Source organism: Somniosus microcephalus, chromosome 14 (assembly GCF_052327205.1).
Source record: "Somniosus microcephalus isolate GS21.2 chromosome 14, FLI_Smic_1.0, whole genome shotgun sequence".
In the NCBI taxonomy this organism is placed as follows: domain Eukaryota; kingdom Metazoa; phylum Chordata; class Chondrichthyes; order Squaliformes; family Somniosidae; genus Somniosus; species Somniosus microcephalus.
Genome location: NC_141000.1, coordinates 124,722,581 through 124,747,092, shown reverse-complemented (window position 1 = coordinate 124,747,092; position 24,512 = coordinate 124,722,581). Strand labels below are relative to the sequence as shown.

Genomic DNA, 24,512 nt, shown 5'->3' with positions numbered 1-24,512 from the left:
GCAGATCTCCCTGACAGAACCGGAAGAGAAAAAAAAACAAATTTTCCTGGAAATCTGAAGTTCTTGATGAATCAGAGCCAAAATCCAGAGACCAGTCAGAGATCGATTGGGTTTTTATAAGGTTTTTTTCGTGTGTGTGGTAACGACAGGGATTGAGGTGGGGGCTGGGGGTGGTGGGAGGGAGGGCTGGGGGTGGGGCCCAGATTCCTGACCCAATAGCAAAAGAGAGAAACCAAAGACCTATTTCCATTTTAAAGGCTGCAGTGCAGTGACCAACAGGATGATGACCTTTTTAATTCTCAGTGCCCTGCTGGCAGTCGCGAGTCCTTACGTCTATGAGAAATGCGAGCTTGCCCGCCTTTTACGCAAAAATGGATTGGACGGATATCGTGGCTACAATCTGGCAAACTGTGAGTTTCACGTTCTCTGCACTAGTAGATTGTAGTTGAATGTCCTCACCTCACCAGGCTCTAACCGCACTGTCTTAGTGCACTGATTCCTTTACATTATATTCAGTATGTAGTGAATCGTTTGTAGTTTTTCTCGATGGTTTTAGTTGTTAAGCTCACTGCTTGGTGTGAGCTGAGACACACTGACCGGGCGGTCCTTGTTTCAGCACAGGGCTGTGCTCAACTGATCTTACCTGATGGCGCACTATGATTAGCCTCAGCACCTCCAGGCTGGGGTGGTTGTGGGGTGGGGTGGGGTGGGGGGGGGGGAGAAACAGAGAAAGCAGGATACCTGCCAATGGTGGCTACCAGTGACCTCTTGTTGGAAGGTGCGTGCATGCGTACATCCTGAGGGAAAAGCCTTGGGCTCAAAGGTCGAACAGCTCTGTCATAGGTTTGTACTGGGCAACTCCAGCTGTTTCCCAGGCTTGGTGACTGTGAGCCGGACACCTCCCACTTCTCGGCGTGAAGCATGGTTTGTAGGAACTCCCGCAAGTTCCACGCAACTTTTGGTTTCCATTGCCGTGGACTGGATTCTTTTCAACCCAGCCCTGCCCCACCATCTAAATTTCTCAGGTTAAAAAAGGAACAATTGCAATTGTAAATAGAACTCAGCGAGACTGAATAGATCCTTATCACAGGGGGTGTGTGTGGGCAGGGTGGTGGGCATTGGGAAGCGGGTGGGGAGGAGGGGGCATCAGAGGAAATGTGTAACACAGATGTGATTTTGCCTTTGCTTTAGGGATGTGTTTGATTCAATATGAAAGCAGTTATAACGCAAGAGTAATCGGACGCAACAGGAGAGACGGAAGGACTGTGTCATCAGACTATGGGCTCTTTCAGATCAGTAGCATCAGGTGGTGTGATGATGGACGGACTCAGAATTCAAAGAATTCAAAGAATTCAAAGAATGGGTGTGGGAAGAACTGTAATGGTAAGTGATTCAACACATCGTTAAAACTCTCCATGTGATCTCCACTGGTTTCAATCGCCTGAGGGGGTTGGAGATGGATTTTCCCAGAGTATTTTTTCCCTTATTGGTCCTGGTTTTTTGCCTCTCCTAGGAGTTTAAATGGGGTTGAGGAGGTAGGTTGGGGGGATGGGTGGAAGGAGGGAAGGAGAGTTTAGTCATGATACCTCTGGCCATCTTGAATATGGGATGGGTTTGATGGGCCAGCTGGTCTTTGTCTGCCCGTCAATTTTGTAACTTAGGCTCAGTTTCCATTCTCTCCTAGCATTTCTTTTATTAGTTGTTCTCAGGCCGTACCACCCTTTAGGAAGGATATATTGGCCTTGGAGGAAGTGCAGCGTAGGTTTACCAGAATATCACCTGGACCCCAGGGGTTAAATTACGAGGAGAGATTACACAAATTAGGGTTGTATTCCATTGAATTTAGAAGGTAATGGGGTGATTTGTTCGAAGTTTTCAAGATATAAAGGGAAACAGATAGGGTAGATAGAGAGAAACTATTTCTACTGGTTGGGGAGTCTAGGACTAGGCTAAAAATTAGATTGAAATTAGGAAGCACTTCTACAAACAAAGGGTGGTAGAAGTTCAGACCTCTCTCTCACAAATGGCAATTGATGCGAGATCAATTGTTAATTTTAAATCTGAGCGTAATAGAGCTATCTGGTGGACGACTGATATATATAATAATAAAGCCATGTGCAGTACAGTTCTTACTGGAAGCCATGTTGTGCTGTTGTATATATATATATGCTGTGTCTCAAGATATCACAGAATTGGCAATGAGGAAGTGATTGAGGATTCCCTAATTGAAATTTTTGTTGGAGGATAATCCTGGCAACCGATGGGGGGACTGTTAGAGGTTCTTCGTTTTGCAGCAAAACTTAAAAATCCGAGATAAATTTCGAGCACACGTGGCTGAATTGTCGACATTGCCAGAGTCCAGATGGCCGCGCCTATGGGAATAATAGGGCGCTTGGGTGAGTTCCATCATGACCGATAGACTTTCAGAGCGTATGTGGCATGGAAAGACATGTTTTTCAGCGCGAATAGTATCGTCGAAGTCTCCGATGATGTAAACCGTAACCGGGCGGTTTTAGAAATGAAACAGGCTATTTTCTTTAATTGAAGCAGGCCCTGAGGTGGATGAAACCCTGAAAATTTTGCTTGTTCCCGCCAAGCCGAAGGACACGCCACTGAAGGAGATCCGAACCATGTTAGAACAGCACTACTGTCCTGAGCCCCTGGAAATTGCTGAAAGTTATCATTTTGGAACATGTGATCAATTAAATGACGAGAGTATCAGTGAGTACATTGTAGCTTTAAAAAAGCTATCCATTCACTGTCATTTCAGAATCTTTCAGGACCGAGCTTTGCGTGGCCGCTTTGTTTGTGGGTTGAAAAATGAACGTATCAGAAGTAAATTGTTGACAACCCCTAAGTTGACTTTTGACTTAGCTTGTCAGACAGCTATGTCGATGGATATGGCCGACCGATACCCCTGAGAGTTTCGCGCCATTTCCAGTTGTCAGACAACCGAGGTGAATCGGCCGCAGGCTAAAAGTAAAAGGCAGTTGGGCTGCAAGGCCTCAGCAACTGGCCAAGGTAACAGTGCATTGAAGTCCTGCTATCGGTGCCTGGGACAACACATCGCTCAAAGCTGTCCATATGTGAAGGCAGATTGTTTCTACTGCAAGAAAACTGGGCATCTTGCGAAGGCGTGCCGACAGAAGAGTAAACCAACTGGCAATGCTAGTAGTAGAAATCGCCAGACACTACCGTTGTAAGAAGCAGCAGGATGAGGAGTTTCTTGAGTGTTGTTGGAGCTGCACTCATCCAGGCAAGTGGAGAGTATTCCATCACACTCCTTACTTGTGCCTTGTAGATGGTGGAAAGGCTTTGGGGAGTCAGGAGGTGAGACACTCACCGCAGAATACCTAGCCTCTGACCTGCTCTTGTTGCCACAGTATTTATGTGGTTGGTCCAGTTAAGTTTCTGGTTGATGGTGACTCCCAGGATGTTGATGGTGGGGGATTCGCTGATGGTAATGCCATTGAATGTCAAGGGGAGGTGGTTAGATTCTGTATTGTTCGAGATAGTCATTGCCTGGCACTTGTGTGGCATGAATGTTACCTGCCACTTATCAGACCAAACCTGTGTGTTGTCATTTAAATATTATAATTCATGCCCCATTTTGTAAGACGTTTTAATTCACCCTTGACCTTTAACCGGTCCAACAGTTTCCAAAGTTCAGACCCGTGGAGCAGACAACACAAAACACAAAGGTTCGAGAATAACTTTCTTTTTACTTAAAATCAGCAAGAGGCTACAAGTAAGCTCACACAGAACTGTTGCATATAATACTCCCGATTATATCTAAGCATACACAGGTTTATTCCCTTACTTTAAGCTCAAATGATTATAAGCCAACACTACATACATACTGACACCAGCGAGTGGTCAGTTCGGCGATGGCCAGAAATACGACTTTAACTGGCAACTGTCCAAGTTTCCCCCGCTGACTGCAGCAGCCCCAAGTGTCATAAGATAGCATCTTTTATACCCTAAAAACCTGGGCAGGCTCCTCAATGCGTATGTGTCCCAAGCTGTGTGACAAGTGGTCGGCAGTTGTTTTCCTCTTCTTACCAGTGGGCCCCAAAGCCGTTCACGCCTTTTGCCTGAAGGTTTTCCTGTCTTTGTAAGGCCCAACCGTTTGTTCCCGCTCTGGGTCTGTCGCTTCCATGTCTGATTAACAGCTTTCGTACAAAGTTCCCTCAGGAACCCAGCTCTCAACCTCCCGAAGCATGCTGGGGTATTAAATTTGGTCAACTTTTTAAGTTTGGTCAAGTTATAGCAAATTCTTACAGCAAATGGCTTATTCTTACAGTCCTCACGTGGCCGTGCACCCGAATCTTCAGCCCACAGGCACTTACACTTTGTAGGCATGGTCTTCTACCCTTGGCGCCTTCTGCAACAATTTGATCCACTCTCGTTGCTTGCGCTGTCTGTTAACATGGCAGGTTAGTGTCAATAGATACAACACAATCACCAATTGAATAATGACCAAAACATGGGAAATACTCCTTATCCTGTGAAGGAATAGCCATATTCAGTAAAATACGCCATCCTATGAACAGAATTCTGACTTTATTAAAACATGACAAACTGGGTTTGAAAATCTAAAAGCCTCAACAATCTAAAGCTGTAAACAGCATACAGGCTTTTGAGATAAGGTAAGTTGTTGACACTGAAACAATAGCCCTATTGAAGCAGAAGGTTAGAGGTTCCAGAGAGTCTGAAGCCTTGGAAGAATACAATGGTATACCCTGGTTAAAGTGTTTTAAACCAACACTTTGGGAAAGAAACACATAAAATTAAAGAAACATATGCCTTCATAAAAATGACATCAAATGAAACATGGGAGGCACCAGCCATCACATTGTTTTTGTGCTGAACGTGGAACACCTAGGAGACACGAAGTCTGTGTTGCACCCAGTTGAGGTGTTCTAAATGCAAAAGATACAAACAGAAGACTTTGATAAGAATGACATCAAATAGCTACATCTGTTACAACAGTTTTTATGATAAGCTTGAGACACCTACACAGCAGACATAATTCTGCAAGCTACCAGCTGAACTGACTGTAAGAATAGCAGGGGTCAGCAGAAGAATGACTAGAGATAATTAGCTTACATCAGCAGAAAACTTCAAAGGATATACCACCGAGAAAGAGTATAAAAATTGGACTTTCAAATAGGAAGATAGATTCGCTTGAAGGGGCAAAGTGATGCTTAAGCTTCAGAGGCAAGCTCTGCAAGTCTTCAACTCTTTGTGCAGGATTTTCATTGGGCCTTAGAGGCAGGATTGGAGCTGTGTGGGGGGTTAAAGTCAAGAATTCGGGGGGCACGAACCCATCCTGCCCCCAACCCGCCTCCATGCCAGTTTCAAAGGAGGTGGGTACCCGCCCTGTGCTGGGACCCGCCTACCCGAGGTGGGAAGGGATTAGTGCCAATTAACTGCCTGTTAACAGGTAGTTAACAGGCAGTTTTTAGCCTAATCCCTATTTTTAATGCTGAAGTGTGGGATTCCTGATGGCTCCAAACCACACCAAGTTTGCGAGGCGGGCCGTCGGGTTGAAGGACTTGGAGGGGTCGAGATGTCGGTGTTCAGGTGAGTGATGTGTGCATGATTGCAAAGGTAAGTGTGTTTGTTGTGGCTAAAGTGTTTAAAGAAGTTTAAATTACCTTCACTTACCTTTACAGCCTTCCTTCCTTTAGGCCTCGGGAGTCGCTCATCTCACCGGCACAGAAAGCAGAATGACTGCGAACTGTCAAAAGTGACAGCCTGCAGCTTTCTGTGCAGGAGAGATTTCTAACTGAGTCTGTGGAGAAGGACTCATGTTAGAAGTAAGACTGTCAGTGTTTGACAGCTTCAAAGAGCTTTCAAACGCTGATATTTCATCTGTCAAAACCTCTTGACAGATGAAATTTCAGTCTGTGACATCACCTGTTGCTGGGTGGCCCTTAATTGGCCTGCTGAGCCTGCTGGGCGTGCTCAACAAGGTCAATCAAGTTAAAATCGCGTGGATTGGCCGCATCCCCAAAAGTTGTAGTCCTGCCTCCATCACGTCCCCTGATTGAAAATCCAGCCCTTTGAGTCTCGGGGATCAAAAAGGTACTTGCATTTGATTTTGGTGGATATCCTGGAATAAGACTAAGAAATGTATAAATGTAACGAAGTTAAGATTTGAGAATAAGGATCTCTGATAATAGAATTGTAAGTTTTTTGTATTTGGAACTGTTAATGTTGCGACTGAATCACCAACTGTAATTGCATGTCGGTTCTTTAATAAATCTATATATTTTTAGAATTGTCTCACATAGTACTTCTGTATCAAACTCACAAACTCAATCTCTGTACGCTCTTTGGTGAGGAGTTGCAGAATTCTAGGGGAGTTTTCCGGACCCTCATAATACCTGGAAGGCTACAGTCTAGCTAAACTTATTAAAAGTGCTATCTGGAGGATGGTAACATCTTCAGGTTGTTCCTTTCCTTTAGGGAGAGATAGTCCGGACCTTTAGACCCAAGTAAGCATCTTTAGGATTCGGCTACCTCTAACTTTAGTTGAAAGTGAACGTCTGGGGAATACGCCTGATCCGGGGTCGCCTGAAAGAGGCTAGGAGTAGTAATAATCCTCTTAATCCAAGGATGAATTTTGATATTCGTACCGATATCCCACGAGGACGAATCGTCCCCGACATTAGGGATTGCTTTATGCAGCTCACGGTTTTCCGAGCCAAGGTATAAAAGTGCTTTTGGAACTGACTCTCGCGTCTCATTAATTCTACCAAGTGTTCCGACAGAGGTGGAATGTCATAGCCGAACCAAATCACATACTGGTGTAGTTGATCCCTTAACTCATCTTTTACATCGATAACTACTTGACTATGCAAATAAATAATTAACAAAACCCACGCCCCAAGTTTCACAGGTTGGACTGGGGTAAAATAAAACGATCTCGCCGCAATAGGACAAGTCAGGTTGTTAGCGTACTGGTACTCCCGGTGCATTGTAGTGACACAATGTTCACCCTTCCCTCGAAACGTAGATCGTACGGGGGAATGCTCTCCCGCAATCGCTTTAATGGTGCAGTTCCATGGCTATCCCATCCCAATCAAACCCGCATGCAGGGGCTGCATTTTCTACCACATCATAAGGGCAGATGAATGTGTCCCGAGCATTCTTGAACCGCTGCAGTCCGTGTGGTGAAGGTACTCCCACAGTGCTGTTAGGGAGGAATTCCAGGATTTTGACCCAGCGATGATGAAGGACCAATGATAACTTCCAAGTCAGGATGGTGTGTGACTTGGAGGGGAACTTGGAGGTGGTGGTGTTCCCATGCGTCTGCTGCCCTTGTCCTTCTAGGTGGTAAAGGTCACGGGTTTGGGAGGTGCTGCCGAAGAAGCCTTGGCGAGTTGCTGCAGTGCATCTTGTAGATGGTACACACTGCAGCCACGGTGCGCCGGTGGTGGAGAGAGTGAATGTTTAAGGTGGTGGATGGGGTGCCAATCAAACGGATGGTGTCGAGCTTCTTGAGTGTTGTTGGAGCTGCAATTATCCAGGCAAGTGGAGAGTATTCCATCACACTCCTGACTTGTGTCTTGTAGATGGTGGAAAGGCTTTGGGGAGTCAGGAGGCGAGACACTCACCGCAGCCTCTGACCTGCTCTTGTTGGCACAGTATTTATGTGGCTGGTCCAGTTAAGTTTCTGGTCAATGGTGATCCCCAGGATGTTGATGGTGGGGGATTCTGCAATGGTAATGCCTTTGAATGTCAAGGGGCGGCGATTAGGCTCTGTATTGTTCGAGATGGTCATTGACTGGCACTTCTGTGGCAGGTAACATTCGCGCCACACATCAGACCAAACCTGTATGTTGTCATTTAAATATTACAATTCATGCCCTGCTTTGTAAGACGTTTACATTCACCCTTATCCTTTAACCGGTCAAACAGTTTCCAAAGTTCAGACCCGTGGAACAGACAACACAAAACACAAGGATTCGGGAATATCTTTCTTTTTACTTAAATTCAGCAAGAGGTTACAAGTACGCTCACACAAAACTGTTGTATGTAATACTCCCGATTATATCTAAGCATACACAGGTTTACACTTGGTCAAAGTTATAGCGAATTCTTACAGCAAATGGCTTATTCTTACAGGCTCTCGAGAGCTGGTTACTCGCTTGACCCCCCAACCCGTCCCGGCTAAACCAGAAGAAGGCACGATCACACTGTGGAGTGGAGTCGGGTTTCCAATTTTTATAAAAATTTACCTCCCACCACTCCATCTCCTGCTCATCCCGGGGGGTGAAAATTCCTTGCCATTCCTACTCCCCATCGTTCCCATTCCTGAGTTCCAACAAGTTAAGGTGGAAATTGCAACTAGGACCCATTTAAATATGACTGAGGTGTAATTGGCCATTTAAATAAACCACTTGCACATGGGCTGGAATTTTCTGAGGTAAGAGACAGTTTGGCAATTTACACACAGGAAACTCTTTCTAATCCGGCACCGACGGGGCCGACGTGGTGCTGGTTTATCAAAAAGTCCGGATTACAGAGAGGTATAGTAAAAGGTACGAGAGCTCTGTACACAGCAACAGATCCAGGCTTCCCTGTTGCTTAGCAACAGGTGCAGGAACCCCTGCCACAGAACAAGCAGCTCTGCTGCTTAGCAACATGATATACCTATCAATTCCTCCAATAAAAGGCGAAGAGTTACGAAGGTGACTAAAGGTTTTTATTGACTAAATAACAGAGCCCACTCTCGTGGGTGATCCGATCCAAGCAGGAGGAATACCAGCCAGTCGCTCACCTTTATACCTGGCCTGGTGGGTGGAGCCAAGGCGGAGTCGGCAGTGGTCATCCCAGGTATAGCAGTGTGGCAAGAGGCGACCTCGTACCGTGATACAATAGTGGTCAGTGATACAGTTATAACGAACAGTGGTGAACAGTGCTAACTACTAACAGTGATACGATAGTGAACGTGGTTTACCACATTCACCCCTTGTTTAGAATTAAGTCCGGCGGGGTGAAGTGTACTACCAATTCTGGTAGGTCAGTCTGTCCGGAGGCTTCGTAAGCCTCTCCGATCGCCGCAGCGGTGGTGTTGCCTTATCCGGTGCTGGTGCCTTATCCGGTGTTGATGCTGGTGTTTGCGTGGTCGGCGAGGGCTCATGGGGTTCCGGCATGCCGTCTACCTGGACTGAGGTTGGGGGGGGTGGTGGCGGTGTTTCCGGATCGGCTGAGGGTGCGAGGTCTCGTAGGGAGACAGTGTCCTCCCGCCCGTCTGGGTACGCCACGTAGGCGTACTGGGGGTTGGCGTGCAGGAGGTTCACCCTCTCGACCAGAGGGTCCGTTTTATGGGTCCTCACGTGTTTCCGCAGCCAGACCGGCCCCGGGGCGGTCAGCCAGGTTGGTAGAGTGGTTCCCGTAGTCGACTTCCTGGGGAAAACGAACATTCGTTCATGGGGGGTGGTGTTAGTGGCCGTGCAAAGTAATGACCGGATGGAGTGCAGCGCTGTCGGGAGGACTTCTTGCCAGCGGGAGGTTGGGAGGCCCTTAGACTTTAAGGCTAAGAGGACGGCCTTCCATACCGTCGCGTTCTCTCTTTCCACCTGACCGTTACCTCTGGGGTTGTAGCTGGTGGTCCTGCTTGCTGCAATACCTCTCTCTAGGAGGAATTGCCGGAGTTCCTCGCTCATGAAGGAGGAGCCCCGGTCGCTGTGTATATAGTTCGGGAACCCGAACAAGGCGAAGAGGGCATTCAGGCACTTAATGACCGTGCTACTGGTCATGTCGGGGCAGGGGAAGGCAAAGGGGAAACGGGAGTACTCATCAACGATGTTGAGGAAGTACACATTACGGTCAGAGGACGGGAGGGGCCCCTTAAAGTCGATGCTCAGGCGCTCGAAGGGGCGGGTGGCCTTGATCAGGCTTGCTCGGTCCGGCCTATAGAAGTGCGGTTTGCACTCCGCACAGGTCTGGCAGTTCCTGGTCATGGTCCTGACCTCCTCGATGGAGTAGGTCAGGTTGCGGGCCTTAATGAAATGGTAGAGTCTGGTGACTCCGGGGTGGCAGAGCTGGTCGTGGAGGGTCTGAAGCCTATCGATATGCGCGCTGGCGCATGTCATTCGTGAAAGGGCATCAGGGGATTCGTTCAGCTTGCCTGGCCGGTACAAGATCTCATAATCGTAGGTGGAGAGCTCGATTCTCCATCTCAAAATCTTGTCGTACCGTGATACAATAGTGGTCAGTGATACAGTTATAACGAACAGTGGTGAACAGTGCTAACTACTAACAGTGATACGATAGTGAACGTGGTTTACCACACAACAGGTGCAGGAACCCCGGTCACACAGCCACAGATCCAGTAACGGCCACTAATATGAAGTAAAACTTACCTGAACCTACTCCTGAATTTTGTCAGTTAACAGAGATTTCCGGTTATTTAGGTGCCGGTAAATCGAGAGTTTCCTGTATTATAATGAGGCTGAAGGCTCTACCTTAACCTGCTTTGCAGGTTTTACTACAGGCAGACAGGGATCCATGGGGCTCGGGATTCCTGGTGGCTGCAACAAGGTGGCCTCAGCCTTGGGGAGCAAACCTTGTGGGCTGGGAGGAGCAGGAGTGTCTCCCGGCCCCCGAAACACCTCCACCATCAGGCCACCCCCCCCACCCCCGGGGTCAGAGATCCGACCGCCCCCCCCAGGGATAGGACCCCCACCCAACCTGAGCCAAGAACACCCCCCACCCCCAGGGAATGCAACTCCCACCCGCACCTCCCCTCGGGCTTGGAAACGCTCCCCCCCCACCACTCTCCGGGTGATCAGACCCCAGTCCGGGGGATCGGGCCTCCCCCACCCCACCATCCTGGACCCAGAACTTACCTGTTGCTGCAGCATCCTTCTCTGAGTTCCCCGTACAAATGGAAGCCAGCCTGTCAATCAGGCTGACCGCCGGTTGGGGAACCCACCCCAGACGTCGCACGCACGCTCTGAAATTAAAACTCCGCAGCGGGCTGGGAAATGCGACCTTCCGGGTTTCCTGCCATCTCCCAGGTCAACTGGCACCGTGCGGATGGGACCCCACAAAATCCAGCACATTGTGTGTGAGAACAATCAGCAGTGGTGGTCAGCCAGAAATGGAAACACGTGCGCTGGTAAAATTCAACAACATGCTTGTTATGTCTGACATTTGGTGATAGGTACTCGATTGCCTTGGCCTGAGCACATGCAGGTTGATAGTGCTGTGATCATTGTATTGTGTATAGGTATTCGATTGCTTGTGCCTGGAAGTGTGTGTGTGTGGCAGCCATGATTAAAGCAGTATGAACTGAACTCACTGACGGTCTCTGGATTATCTTTGCAAACACAATATTTGGCGACAAGGATGGCTGAAATCTCTCTTCCACCACCTCCTCCCTTCCTTGCACTACCAGGTGAGCCCCCGATCCCATGGGTTCGCTGGTTACAGTCCTTTGAAACCTATCTCATTGCTCTTGGACTAGAAACTGTGAGTACGGCTCGGAAAAAGGCATTGTTATCCCATTGCTTGGGAGCGGAGGGCCAGCGTGTTCTTGGGACATTGTGCACAGCAGACTCAATCCAAACATATGATGAGGCTGTGGCTCTGTTAAGCACACACTTCTCTGCCCCACAAAGTGCCCTCCTGCGGCGATTCATTTTTAGACAGCGTCACCAACTCCCCGGCGAGTCAGTGCATCAATACGTGGCTAATTTGAGGGGGTTAGCTAGCTCGTGCAAGTTCGGTGCATTACAAGATGAGATGGTGCGTGATCAAATAATAGAGCACACCAACAACGTGAGAGTGCGTGAAAGACTGTTACTCGAGTCCGACGATCTGTCGTTGTCACAGGCAGTCAACATTGCCTTTCAAGTGGAGTCTGCAGCCGAATGTGCAGCGAAACTAGCACACACACCCAGTGACAGTGCCCTCGGCCCCGACAGCTCTGACACGGTAATGCTCGCGCGACGGCAGCAACGCGCGCTACCGCGGCAACAGTGTGGAAACTGCGGATCTCGTTCACATGCTACCAGAGCGCAGAATTGCCCCGCGCGCGGCCAAGCCTGTCGCAATTGTGGAAAACAAAATCACTTTGCCAATGTCTGCCGCTCTGCCCCGGTTGCTACAAATGAACACTCTCAGTCCTCAAACACTATAGTTCACAACGTGAGCGCTGGGCTGGTAGTGGCTTTCAAATCATGCACAATTAACCTGAATGATGTGTGCATCCCGCTGTTGTTGGATACCGGTGCCAGCGTCTCACTGCTGAATGTGGACACATTCAAACGCTTTTTCAGCTCCCTGCCACTCTCTGCGCCCTCCACTACCCTTTGCGGGTATGGTAATTCGAAAATTGGACTAGTGGGCTCAGTCAACCTCACTGTACGCTATGGAACAAAAGTTTTGCCAGATTTTTGTTTTCATGTGGCACGCCAAGGAGCTAACCTGATAGGACTGGATCTTTTCACTGACCTGGGTTTTTCTCTCTTGGACACCGGCGGGTCTGCGATTCTGCACGTCGCCTCACCGTGGCGCCAAACATGGCCAGCACTCTTCGAGGGTCTGGGCTGCCTGACTGCCTTCACCCACCAGCCCATGGTTGACTCCACTGTTACCCCTTTCATTCAGCCACTGCGCCGCATCCCACTTGCTCTCCGTGATGGGGTCACAGCTGAACTAAAGCAGCTACTGGAAGCCGGCATCATCAAACCAGTTGATGCCTCTCCATGGGTCTCCAACCTGGTGGTCGCAACGAAAAAGTCAGGTGGTCTACGCATCTGTGTCGATCTTCGAGCAGTGAATAAGGCCATAATCCCTGACAAGTATCCACTGCCCACGTCAGAGGAACTCACAGCGCAGTTCTATGGTTCCATCCTGTTCTCAAAACTGGACCTTCGACAGGGCTATCTACAGGTTCCCCTCCACCCCAGCAGCAGGGACCTCACTGCTTTTGTGACACATGCTGGCGTCTTTCGGTACACCAGGAGGCCATTTGGACTTAGCTCTGCACCCAGCTGCTTCCAAAAGGTGATGGCCTCTGTGCTCGCGGGCATTCCTGGGGTGGCCATCTACCTGGATGACAACGTCGTGCATGGGCCCTCGACCTCCACTCACGACGAACGCCTTCACAGAGTTTTCACAGCTCTAGCAAAACACAAGCTCACACTGAATGCCGAAAAGTGTGTCTTTGCTGTTTCAGAGATCGAATTTGTGGGGTTTCGGTTGTCGGCTGACAGTATATCCCCACTCCAGTCAAACGTGGATGCCATTCACAGCATCCCAGAACCCAGCTCTGCAGCACAGGTTGCCTCCTTCCTTGGCATGACTGGGTACTACCTGAAGTTTTTGCCCCAGTACTCAGCCACCACAGCCCCACTGCGCCAGCTCCTGCGAAAGGATGAGCCCTGGGTGTGGTCACAAGCCTGTACGGAAGCTGTTCACCTCCTCAAATCGCAGCTCACGTCGCCTCCAGTGTTGGCTCACTTTGACGTCGCCAGCCCCACCCTCATCACCTGCAACGCGTCCGCTGCAGCTGTGGGGGCAGTGTTATTGCAGGTACAGAATGGAGTGGAGAAACCAATCGCCTTTGCCTCCCGAGCCCTTAGCCCCACCGAACAGAAGTACTCAGTAGGCGAGCGTGAGGCGCTGGCGTGCGTCTGGGCATGTGAGCGGTGGCACCTGTACACGTATGGCCATGCCTTCACCCTGCGAACCGATCACCAGGCTCTCACTGCCCTGCTGTTGACATCCGGCATGGGCCACAGACCACTGCGTCTACACCGCTGGTCTGACCGCCTCCACCAATACAATTTCAGTCTCCAGTTCACACCAGGACGTGACAATGTTGTTGCAGATCTGCTCTCCCGCACTGTCCCTGCCCCAGCCCCACTCGTCGGGTCGGAACAAATGGAACAGGATATGGTCCAGATGCTACACATGCCTCTCCAAACCAGAGTCTCTCTCCAGGAGCTCAAAGAGGCCTCTGAACAGGATCCGTCCCTCTCCTAGCTGTGCACCTTCATCAGAGATGGCTGGCCTCGCAAGGTGCCTGAGGAACTATCTGCCTAATCCAGAGTTAAAGAGGAGCTCTCCTGCTGGAATGACTCCTGTGTTGCATGTGGGCTCTGCACTGTGGTCCCAAGTGCCCTTCGTGCGCGTGTTTTATCCATGGCGCATGAGGGCCACTTGGGCATAGTGAAGCTCAAACAACGATGCCGAGACCCAGTGTGGTGGCCGGGTATCGACAGGGAAATCGAGGCCCTGGTCAAGGACTGTGCAGCCTGCCTTGTAAGTGGCAAGACTGGCCACCAAGCTCCCCCACCCCTGCAACCCCTTGCCTGGCCCTCTCAGCCCTGGGAGCACCTGCAACTGGACGTCTGCGGGGAGGTCCATGGTGTCCCCCACCATCAACGGTTCCTAGTGGTGACCTATGACCTGCACTCAAAATGGCCAGAGGTCACTGCCGTGGGCTCCGTCACCTCTCGGGTCATCATTGATATTCTTGAGTCCCTCTTCTCCCGCTGGGGGCATCCAAAGGCCATCACCACAGACAATGGCCCCCAAATGGTCTCTTCGGAACTCCCCTCTTACCTTGAGAGCAAGGGCATCCGTCACATACACACAGCGTACTACCACCCCGAGTCAAATGGGGGGGTGGAGCGTTTTAACCAGACACTGAAAAATGGCCTCAGAGCACACCTATCCCAGGGGTGTGCGTTTGACAAGGCCCTCCTCCAGACACTGCTGCACTACAGAGCCTCCCAGCATTCCCCTACAGGGGTCTCACCCGCATCCCTCATACTAGGCCGTGAGCTCATGCTGCCCCTTGGCAGGCTCCGCCCCTCGCTAGCTCAGAGCCCTGCTCCACTGGCTCAAGCCACAGTCGCTAGACAGCAGGAGAAGATGAAACTCCGCTTCGACCAGTCGAAGAGGGCCAAGGCGCCCAACATCTCAGTCTCCGATTGGGTCAGAGTCCGCAGGCCTCACCGCAATAATAAGATGGCATCATTCTGGTCCTCCCCTCTCCAAATCAGCCGCCAACGTGGACCAGCCACTTTCTGCCTCACTGACGGCTCTCGGTGGCATGCCAGCCGCCTTCGGAAGGTGCCAGCACCCCCTGATGCGGGATTATACGGACCTAATCCCCAAGCCTTACCCCCAGAGTGGTGGGATGCACATGTGGCTCAGCCAACCAACCCTCAAGCAGATGTTGTGCCTCAGCCTGCTCCTCACCAGTCCACACCTCGGCCTGTTCGTACACGTTCTCGCCCTGGCCACCTACAGGACTTTGTCACTAAATTTCATGTTTGAAATTCTGTGAGAGGGGAGGAAATGTTATGTCTGACATTTGGTGATAGGTACTCGATTGCCTTAGCCTGAGCACATGCAGTTTGATAGTGCTGTGATCATTGTATTGTGTATAGGTATTCGATTGCTTGTGCCTGGAAGTGTGTGTGTGTGGCAGCCATGATTAAAGCAGTATGAACTGAACTCACTGACGGTCTCTGGATTATCTTTGCAAACACAATAATGCTGTTTCCTGGACCCTCAATCAGCTGAATCATCAACCCCAGTGATCAGAAAATCAGCCCACTGTTTTACCTCCTTTGAGCTGTTAGTTGTTTCGTTCACCCACCACTCAGGTTCAGTGACTGTGAGATTATAACGGTTAGGGATGTGTGTGAAGTGAGAATGAAACACTTGAGTCCTGATATTTGCTGCCTTTGTTTATTTATTGCGTACAGCTGAAAAATGTCTGCCCCGAGGTGGCGGGTCTGTGGTTTAAATCGCAGCTAGAAGCGTTACAGAGCAGAATTTATTCTTGGATTCACTGCGTAATACACAACAAAATGGATTATAAGCAATGAAAGGACTTAGTACAAGGCTGGGGCAAGTGAATGGTTACCATGACAGCCTCTCATTGTAACAAGCTCCAGTGTTAATGCCGCCATCTTGAAGGAGGTTTGGTGAAGGCCTCAGGCCCTGCTAGAGTCACACTGTCCAACAGATATCATTCACTCGACTTGCTACTGCACAAACGTGTGCAACCAGTTTAGTTAGACTTTGTCTGTGCCAACTGTTAGTTAACCAGTTTGAAAATAATTACTAGCAGTAGATGTCCTTGTTAATGAGGTGAGGCCACCACACCAGTGGTGCTCTGGCTGACCCTCTGCTCTGTGCTCGGTTGTTAAGTGTCTCGAGAGGACTGAAGTGCAGTTCACTGTACCAGACGGAAAGATCTGCTTGCTCGTGAGAAATGAAACACATTCTACATTGCGCTGACAAAGATGGATTTACAATTCATACCCAACGTGAGTCAGTTTCCTCTCCCTCTCCAAAACAATTTTACTCCTTCCTCTCTTGACGGTGGTGACTTGAGCTCGAGTCAGTTCTGTTAGATCCGTGGTTCAGTGGATAAATAATTACACGGCTGCTGTACATAAACAAATAACAGGTCTTTACTGGAGGAGGGCAATCTCTAGACTGGAGTACAGAGGCATGCGCACAGCTGGTTACTGCCGGTACTACAGTATACAGGAGCTGTAAAAAGTAGTTCTGACTTAAAGCACATACACTACAATTCCTCCCTTTTTAGATTATTAATACCCCCTTAATATTCAAATAACAATTACATTTTTACATGTACATTTAATAACAAAAGTCCATTTATAGATTCAGTCTTTGAAGCGGCTTCCTGACCCTTTCGGGATAGCGCCTTTCCGGAGGTTCTTGTTCTTGGTGCAGAGGCGATTCTGACCCCCTTTCATCGGGTAGTTCATCGGGTTCCACTGCTACTGGGTCTGAAGTAGATACTACCGGTATGTCGGGTTCATCCCCAGGTACTCGAGACATGGGGTTGACGCATTCCTGTGATGCTAAGATCTGATCGACGTGGCGTCTCACAATGTTCTCCCCGACATCCACTGTGTACATTAATGGCCCCTGCCTTGTACATATTGTTCCGGGTTGCCACTTCTCTGTTCGATAGTCGCGGGCCAAGACTGGTTGCCCTATATTGAAGCTCCTTGTCGGCTTCTCGTTGATGTGCTGGAATTGTTTGTCCTCAACATTTCTTCGCACATTTGGTCTGAGCAAGTCCAGACGAGATCTCAACCTTCGGTTAAAGAACATCATGGCCGGGGTCTGGTTGGTAACTGCATGTGTCGCGTTTCGGTAGGCTAATAAGAAATTGTCCATCTTATGCTGTAGTGGAATTTCATCGTCGCACATGGCCTTTATCGCCTTCTCAAAGGTTTGTACGAAACTCTCAGCCAATCCATTGGTGGCTGGATGATACGGGGCGGATGTGTAATGCCTTACCCCATTCCTTTTCATGAATTTTTGGAACTCATCGGACACAAACTGTGGTCCATTATCAGAGCAGATCTGCTCTGGCAACCCGTTTCTGGCAAATATGGTCCGTAGGACTGCAATCGTTTTCTCTGTAGTGGTTGAAGACATCTTTATCACCTCAGGCCACTTTGAATGAGCATCCACTGCTGTTAAGAACATTGAGTCCATGAATGGACCAGCAAAATCAATGTGCACCCATTGCCATGGAGAGGAGGGCCACTCCCATGGGTGTAGAGGGGCATGTGGTGGTGCATTTTGGACCTTCTGGAATCCTAAGCAGCTCTTAGTTAGGTCTTCGATTTGTTGATCGATTCCCGGCCACCACACATAAGCCCTAGCTAGGCTTTTCATTTTCACTCCCCCCAGATGACCTTCATGTAGCTCATTTAGCACTCTCTCCCTTAACTTGGGTGGAATCACCACTCTGGATCCACACATCACTGTTCCCTGGCATACTGACAGCTGTTCTCTTCTGGATGAGAATGCTGGCAACAGTGAGTCGCCATGTGTTGGCCATCCCCTCACCGTCAATTCATATACCCGTGACAGCGTCGGATCATTGCGGGTCTCCTTCTCTGTATCCGCGTTTGTTACTGGCAATCGTTCAATTATCGACGAATAAATATCTCGATAGGGTCCACTGCTGGTGCTTCCTCCACAGTAGGCAGTGGCAGGCGCGATAGCCCATCAGCGTTCCCATGCTGTTTCGTGCCTTTATATTCTATTTCATATTGATTCGCCCCTAGAAACAGGGACCATCTTTGTAACCGCTGTGCAGTCATTACTGGCATGCCCTTCTTAGGATTAAAGATGGAGTCAAGTGGTTGGTGGTCAGTCAGCAAGGTGAACTTCTGTCCATGCAGATAGTGGTTGAATATTTTTACTCCCCATACTAGGCTGAGGGCCTCCCTGTCAATCTGGGCGTAGTTGCGCTCGGCTGAGGTTAGTGACCGAGACGCAAAGGCTACTGGCCTCTCCAAACCGTCCGGGAATTTGTGCAACAGCACCGCTCCAATGCCGTAGGGTGCTGTATCACATGCCAAATGAATTGGTAGTGCTGGGTTGAAATGGGCCAACACCTCTTTTGATGTGATCAATTCTTTACACTTCTGGAAAGCTCGTCTACGTTCGTCATCCCACTTCCATGGTACCCCTGTTTGCAGTAGGGTGTTCAGTGGGTGTAATACCATAGACAAATTTGGTAAGAACTTGTGGTAATAGTTTACCAGCCCGAGGAACGACCTCAGTTGTGACACATTTTCCGGTGCTGGAGCCTTGACTACTGCCTCTATCTTGTCAGGGGACTTATGTAACCCCTCTTCATCGATGACGTGGCCGCAATACGAGATCTGTTTCTGGAAAAACTCGCACTTGTGGCGATTAGCTCGTAGCCCATATTCCTTTAATCTGGCGAGCACCTTCTCCAAGTTAGCGAGGTGAACACCGTCATTTTTGCCCGTGACCAAGATGTCGTCCAAATAACACTGGGTCCCTGGAATCCCTTGCAGGACCTGATCCATCGCCCTTTGCCAGATAGCCGGAGCCGAGGCTACTCCAAACACCAGCCGGTTGTATTGATAGAGATCTTTATGGGTGTTGATCGTAAGGTAATGTTTCGAAGCTTCTTCTACCTCCATTTGCAAGTACGCCTGGGCTAGATCAATTTTGGTGAAACATTTACCACCAGATAGCGAGGCGAAAATATCCTCAATTCGTGGAAGCGGATATTGCACCGTGTGAAGGACTGGGTTCACTGTCAACTTAAAATCCCCACAGATGCGGACCTTCTTTGGTTCCCCAGGCATATTACTCAATGACCTCTTCATTACAGGAACGATGGGTGTAGCCCACTCGCTCCAGTCCACTTTGGACAGTACTCCTGAACGTTCCAACGCTTCCAGCTCTGCTTCAACCGCTGGTCTGATCGCATAAGGCACTGGTCTGGCCTTCAGAAACTTTGGGCTTGCATTATCCTCTATTTTAATTGTTGCTGTCATTCCTTTTAGTGTTCCTAGTCCCTCCTGGAACACTTCTTTTGCGTCAGTTAGCATTTTTGACAGTCGTCCAGGTGTAACGTCGTCATCCTTTTTGGCCTCCACCTTCAGTGCCTGTATGGAATGCCAATCTAAATGTATCTTCCGGATCCATTCACGTCCTAGCAGTGGTGGTCCTCCATCTGGCAATACATATATATCCATTTTAGGTATTTCCTGACCTTTATATGTCACTTTCACCCTTATTTTCCCTTTGGGGTAGACTTTTTGCCCCGTATACGTCTTCAAGACAATCTCTGTAGCTTTCAAGGGTATGTGTGAAAATAGCCGCTTGTAGTCTCTTTGATTTATGACTGTTAGAGCTGACCCTGTGTCCAATTCCATTTCCACTTGGACTCCGTCTATCTTGAGTGTAACCCAGATAGTCTGGTGATCCTCCATTTCGGTTACATTATGTAGTTTCAGACAACCCAGCTCCTTGCTTCCGGAGTCTGTGTCACTTTTCTGTTCGTCTGAACCACTGTCCATCACCTGGTGTACCTTTTTGTACTTCTCCTGTGGAGATTTCTTACTGTTGGTTTTCTTCCCAGACCTGCAGACTCTTGCTATGTGTCCTGCTTTCCCACACTGTCTGCACACTTGGTCCTTGAACCAACAATCTTTCTGGTCATGTGTTGTTCTGCCGCAGCGATAGCACTTCCCTGTTCCATAGGTCATTTCGTTGGTGCCATATTCTTGCGGTCTCCGTTGTATCTCTGCAGCGCCCCTTGAGGCTGCTTTGTGTGGTACTGCCATACTGAAAGCTTTGTCCAGCGTAAGGTCCTTTTCTGATAGAAGCCGTTTCTGGGTTCCTTCACTTTGTAGCCCACACACAAACTTGTCCCTTAACGTGTCTGCTAGTCCCACTCCAAACTGGCAGTATTTCGATAGCTTGCGCAGTTCCATTAGGTACTCAGCATTGCTTTCGTCTTTGTGTTGGTTCCTTTTATGGAACTTAAATCGTTCTGCTATCAGCAGCGGTGTGGGGTTTAAGTGGTCCTGTAGGATTTCTACTATGCTTTCAAAATTCTTGTTTACCGGCTTCTCTGGGGTTATTAGATTTTGCAGTAACCCATAAGTTTTTGCACCCATGGAATTTAACAGAACCAGTGCTTTATTAGCATCTGGCACTTCATTCGCCCTGCAGTACACCTCAATACGTTCCACATATGTCGCCCAATCTTCGACTTCATTGTCAAACGTAGAGATACTGCCACTCTTCGGCATCCTTGGTTGTGCGTTAACTATCACCAATGGCGCCTCCCGCGCTTCCCCTTCTTCTCCGCTGGCACAAAATGGTGTCTCCCGCGCTCTCCCTGCTTCTCCGCGACTCAATGGCGTCTCCCCTTGCTTCGCCCCGCGGACCCTGATCAGCCCGTGATCCCTGGCTGTGCTCTGTGCGTTCTTCTCTTGATATTTGTCGACGCCGCTCAGTCTAGAACCCGGCTGTTTCTTACCCTCTCTCCGGTTTTGCAGTATTTTTCCTCAACGCCGCTCGGTGATCAACCCCTGGCTGCTCCCTGCTCTCTTCACCCTTTTTCTTACCCCGTCGACGCTGCCCGGCTCTCTCTCTCTGCCGTCGGTCGGCTCCAGCCGCCGCTGCTCGGGAAGGGTCTGCTCTGGACCTGTCGTCGGTCTCTTACTGCTCGTTGTGGCTGGGGAACCAAGCCCAGCTCTTCACAGCCTCCCCAGTGAAGTTGGATCTCTGCCTGACTGCTGGGCGGTTGCTCGCTGTCGACGCCCGTGTTCCTGGACTCGACTATTTTTTTGTTTTTTTTTGTTTAATGTTGCAGGTAGATTCGCATCAACACTCGTCGCCACTGTTAGATCCGTGGTTCAGTGGATAAATAATTACACGGATGCTGTACATAAACAAATTGTTGTGTCTGTGTGTTGATAGAGACACTGAAGACAGGAGTTGGTTTCATAGGTGTTTACTAAACAAAGTCTGGAGGGGAACTAACTGATACAGCACAATATACAGGCTTATATAGCCCGAGTGGCCATTACCGGCATGACAGTACACATGGGGCTCTTAAAAGCACATACACTACAATTCCTCCCCTTTTAGCCAACCGGTACATAATATTTTAAGTAATTATTAATTACATGTTACAAGAAAAATAATCTACACATTGCTGCAGTTAATTAATTATAAGTCAGTCTCTCTGGAGGCTTCCTGACTCGGTCCGGATAATGCCTCGGTGGTGTAGTAGTTTCTGGTGGTGTAGTAGGTTCTTTTGGCAAGGCTGATTCGGCTTGAATGCCAGTGTCGGGTTCATCGGGTTCCAGTATCACCGGATCAGAGGTAGATATGGGTATCTCTACTTCATCGTTAGGCGTATCGAGTTGTGGTGTAGGTTGTCCCTTTTCAGATGACTCTATGATTTTGTCAGCATGGCGCCTTATTATGCTTTCTCCGATGTCCACGGTATACATCAGCGGTCCTCGTCATGTGCAGATAGTTCCAGGCTGCCATTTCTCGGTACAGTAGTCCCGGGCCAAAACTTGTTGACCTATCTGGAAGGTTCTAGTTGGCCTTTCATTCATGCCTTGAAATTGCCGGTTCTCCACGTCCCTTCTGATGTTGGGCTTGATCAAATCCAGCCGGCATCTTAGGCTTCTATTGAAGAACATCATGGCGGGAGTTTAGTTTGTAACCATATGTGTTGCATTCCTGTATGCGAACAAGAAGTTATCCACCTTGTGCTGAAGTTTTATGTCTTCATTACCCATGGCCTTTATGGCCTTTTTGAAGGTCTGGACAAACCTTTCAGCCAATCCATTGGTGGCGGGATGGTATGGGGCGGACGTGTAGTGCTTAACCCCATTGTTTTTTAAGAACTTCCTGAATTCTTCGGACAGAAATTGCGATCCATTATCAGAACAGATCTGTTCCGGCAGCCCATTCCTGGCAAATATGGTCCTTAATACTGTGATGGTTTTTTCCGTGGTGGTGGAGGACATCTTTATTACCTCCGGCCACTTGGAGTGTGCATCAACCGCGATTAAGAACATTGAGTCCATAAATGGACCAGCAAAGTCGATGTGTACCTTTTGCCAGGGAGATGAGGGCCACTCCCATGGATGTAAAGGGGCTTGGGGTGGAGCATTTTGGACCTTCTGGCATCCTAGGCAGCTCTTGGTCATTTCTTCGATGTCTCCATCGATACCTGGCCACCATACAAATGCCCTGGCTAGGTTCTTCATTTTCACTCCACCCAGATGCCCCTCGTGAAACTCCTTTAGAACTTTATCCTGGAGTTTGGGTGGAATCACCACTCTGGATCCACACATCAAGGTTCCTCGGCACACTGACAGCTGTTCTCTTCTTTGCGAGAATGCTGGCAACAGTGGTTCGCCATGTGCTGGCCATCCCTTCACTGTTAAATCGTAGACTCGTGAGAGAGTCGGGTCATTTCTAGTTTCCCTTTCAATGGCAGAATTTGTTACTGGTAAACATTCGACTATGGTAGAGTGGAAAATCTCCACTGGGTCTACGGTAGGTGCTTCTTCTACCGTTGGCAACGGTAGGCGCGATAACCCGTCAGCATTCCCATGTTGTTTTGATCCTTTGTATTCTATGTTGTATTGGTGTGCCCCTAGAAAAAGGGACCACCTCTGTAGCCTTTGCGCTGTCATAATGGGAACACCCTTTTTAGGGTTGAATATGGAGATGAGGGGTTGATGGTCAGTCAACAAGGTAAATTTTTGTCCGTGTAGGTAATGGTTGAATTTCTTCACTCCCCATACCAGGCTGAGTGCTTCCCTGTCGATTTGGGCATAGTTACGCTCAGCTGAGTTCAATGAGCGTGACGCAAAAGCTATCGGCTGTTCCGAGCCATCAGGGAATTTATGCGATAATACTGCTCCTACGCCGTAAGGGGATGCATCGCACGCCAGTCTGATTGGCAGTGATGGGTTGTAATGAGCCAAAACTTCTTTGGACGTGATTAAGTCTTTGCATTTATGGAAGGCACGTTTACAGTCTTCGCTCCATTTCCAAATTACTCCTGTTTGTAGCAGTTCATTAAGAGGGTGTAGAAGAGTTGATAAGTTCGGTAAAAATTTATGATAGTAAATTATTAACCCCAGGAACGACCTTAATTGTGAAACATTTTCAGGTGCTGGAGCTTTTATGACCGCTTCAATTTTTTCAGGTGACTTATGCAACCCTTCCTTATTAATTATGTGGCCACAATATGATATTTGATTTTGGAAAAATTCGCACTTGGGGCGATTTGCTCGTAGGCCCCGTTCTCTCAGCCTAGTGAGCACCTGCTCCAAATTGGCAAGGTGCTCGTCGTTTTCTCCTGTTACAAGGATGTCGTCTAGGTAGTATTGAGTCCCCGGAATCCCTTGGAGGACTTGCTCCATAGCTCTTTGCCAGATAGCTGGAGCGGATGCTACTCCGAAAACCAGTCGATTGTACTGGTACAGACCTTTGTGTGTATTTATCGTGAGATATTTTTTAGAGGTCTCTTCAACCTCCATCTGTAGATATGCCTGTGCCAAGTCAATTTTGGTGAAACGTTTCCCTCCGGATAGTGAGGCGAAAATATCTTCTATCCTCGGAAGAGGATACTGTACCGTGTGAAGGACCGGGTTTACAGTCACCTTGAAGTCTCCACAGATGTGAATTTTTCTCTGTTCTTCAGATTTATCATTATTCAATGCTTTCTTCATGACTGGAACGATGGATGTTGCCCACTCGCTCCAATCTATTTTGGATAATACGCCTGCCTTTTCCAAATTCTCCAGCTCTGCCTCGACTGCTGGACGAATTGCGTATGGCACCGGTCTTGCCTTAAAAAACTTGGGAATTGCTGCATCTTCCACTTTTATAGAGGCGGTGATGCCTTTCAAGGTTCCTAGTTTCTCTTGAAACACTTCTTTGGCTTTGGCCAAGATGTCTTTTAATCGTTCAGGTATGACGTCATCATCGTTTTTTTTCTTACTGGTCACCGTCAGTGCCTGAATGGAGTGCCAGTCTAAACGTATTTTCCTGATCCATTCACGTCCCAACAGCGGTGGACCACCATCTTCTAGAATGTATAAATACAACTTTTGTATTTCCTTGCCGTTGTATACAACAGGCACCCTTATTTTTCCTTTGGGGTATAC

The 24,512-nt window shown here is 48.7% G+C and overlaps 1 protein-coding gene across 1 annotated transcript in view; it reads left to right on the top strand.

The window, feature by feature from the left end:
• Positions 1 to 280: 280 nt before the first annotated feature.
• Positions 281 to 24,512, top strand: part of LOC147107903 (lysozyme C-1-like) — a 46,717-nt gene continuing 22,485 nt past the window's right edge. Inside the window, exons 1-2 of the mRNA XM_086007289.1 lie at positions 281 to 410; positions 1,192 to 1,383. Of these exons, the coding sequence (XP_085863415.1) occupies positions 281 to 410; positions 1,192 to 1,383 (322 nt within the window). The remainder of the gene's footprint in view (positions 411 to 1,191; positions 1,384 to 24,512) is intronic.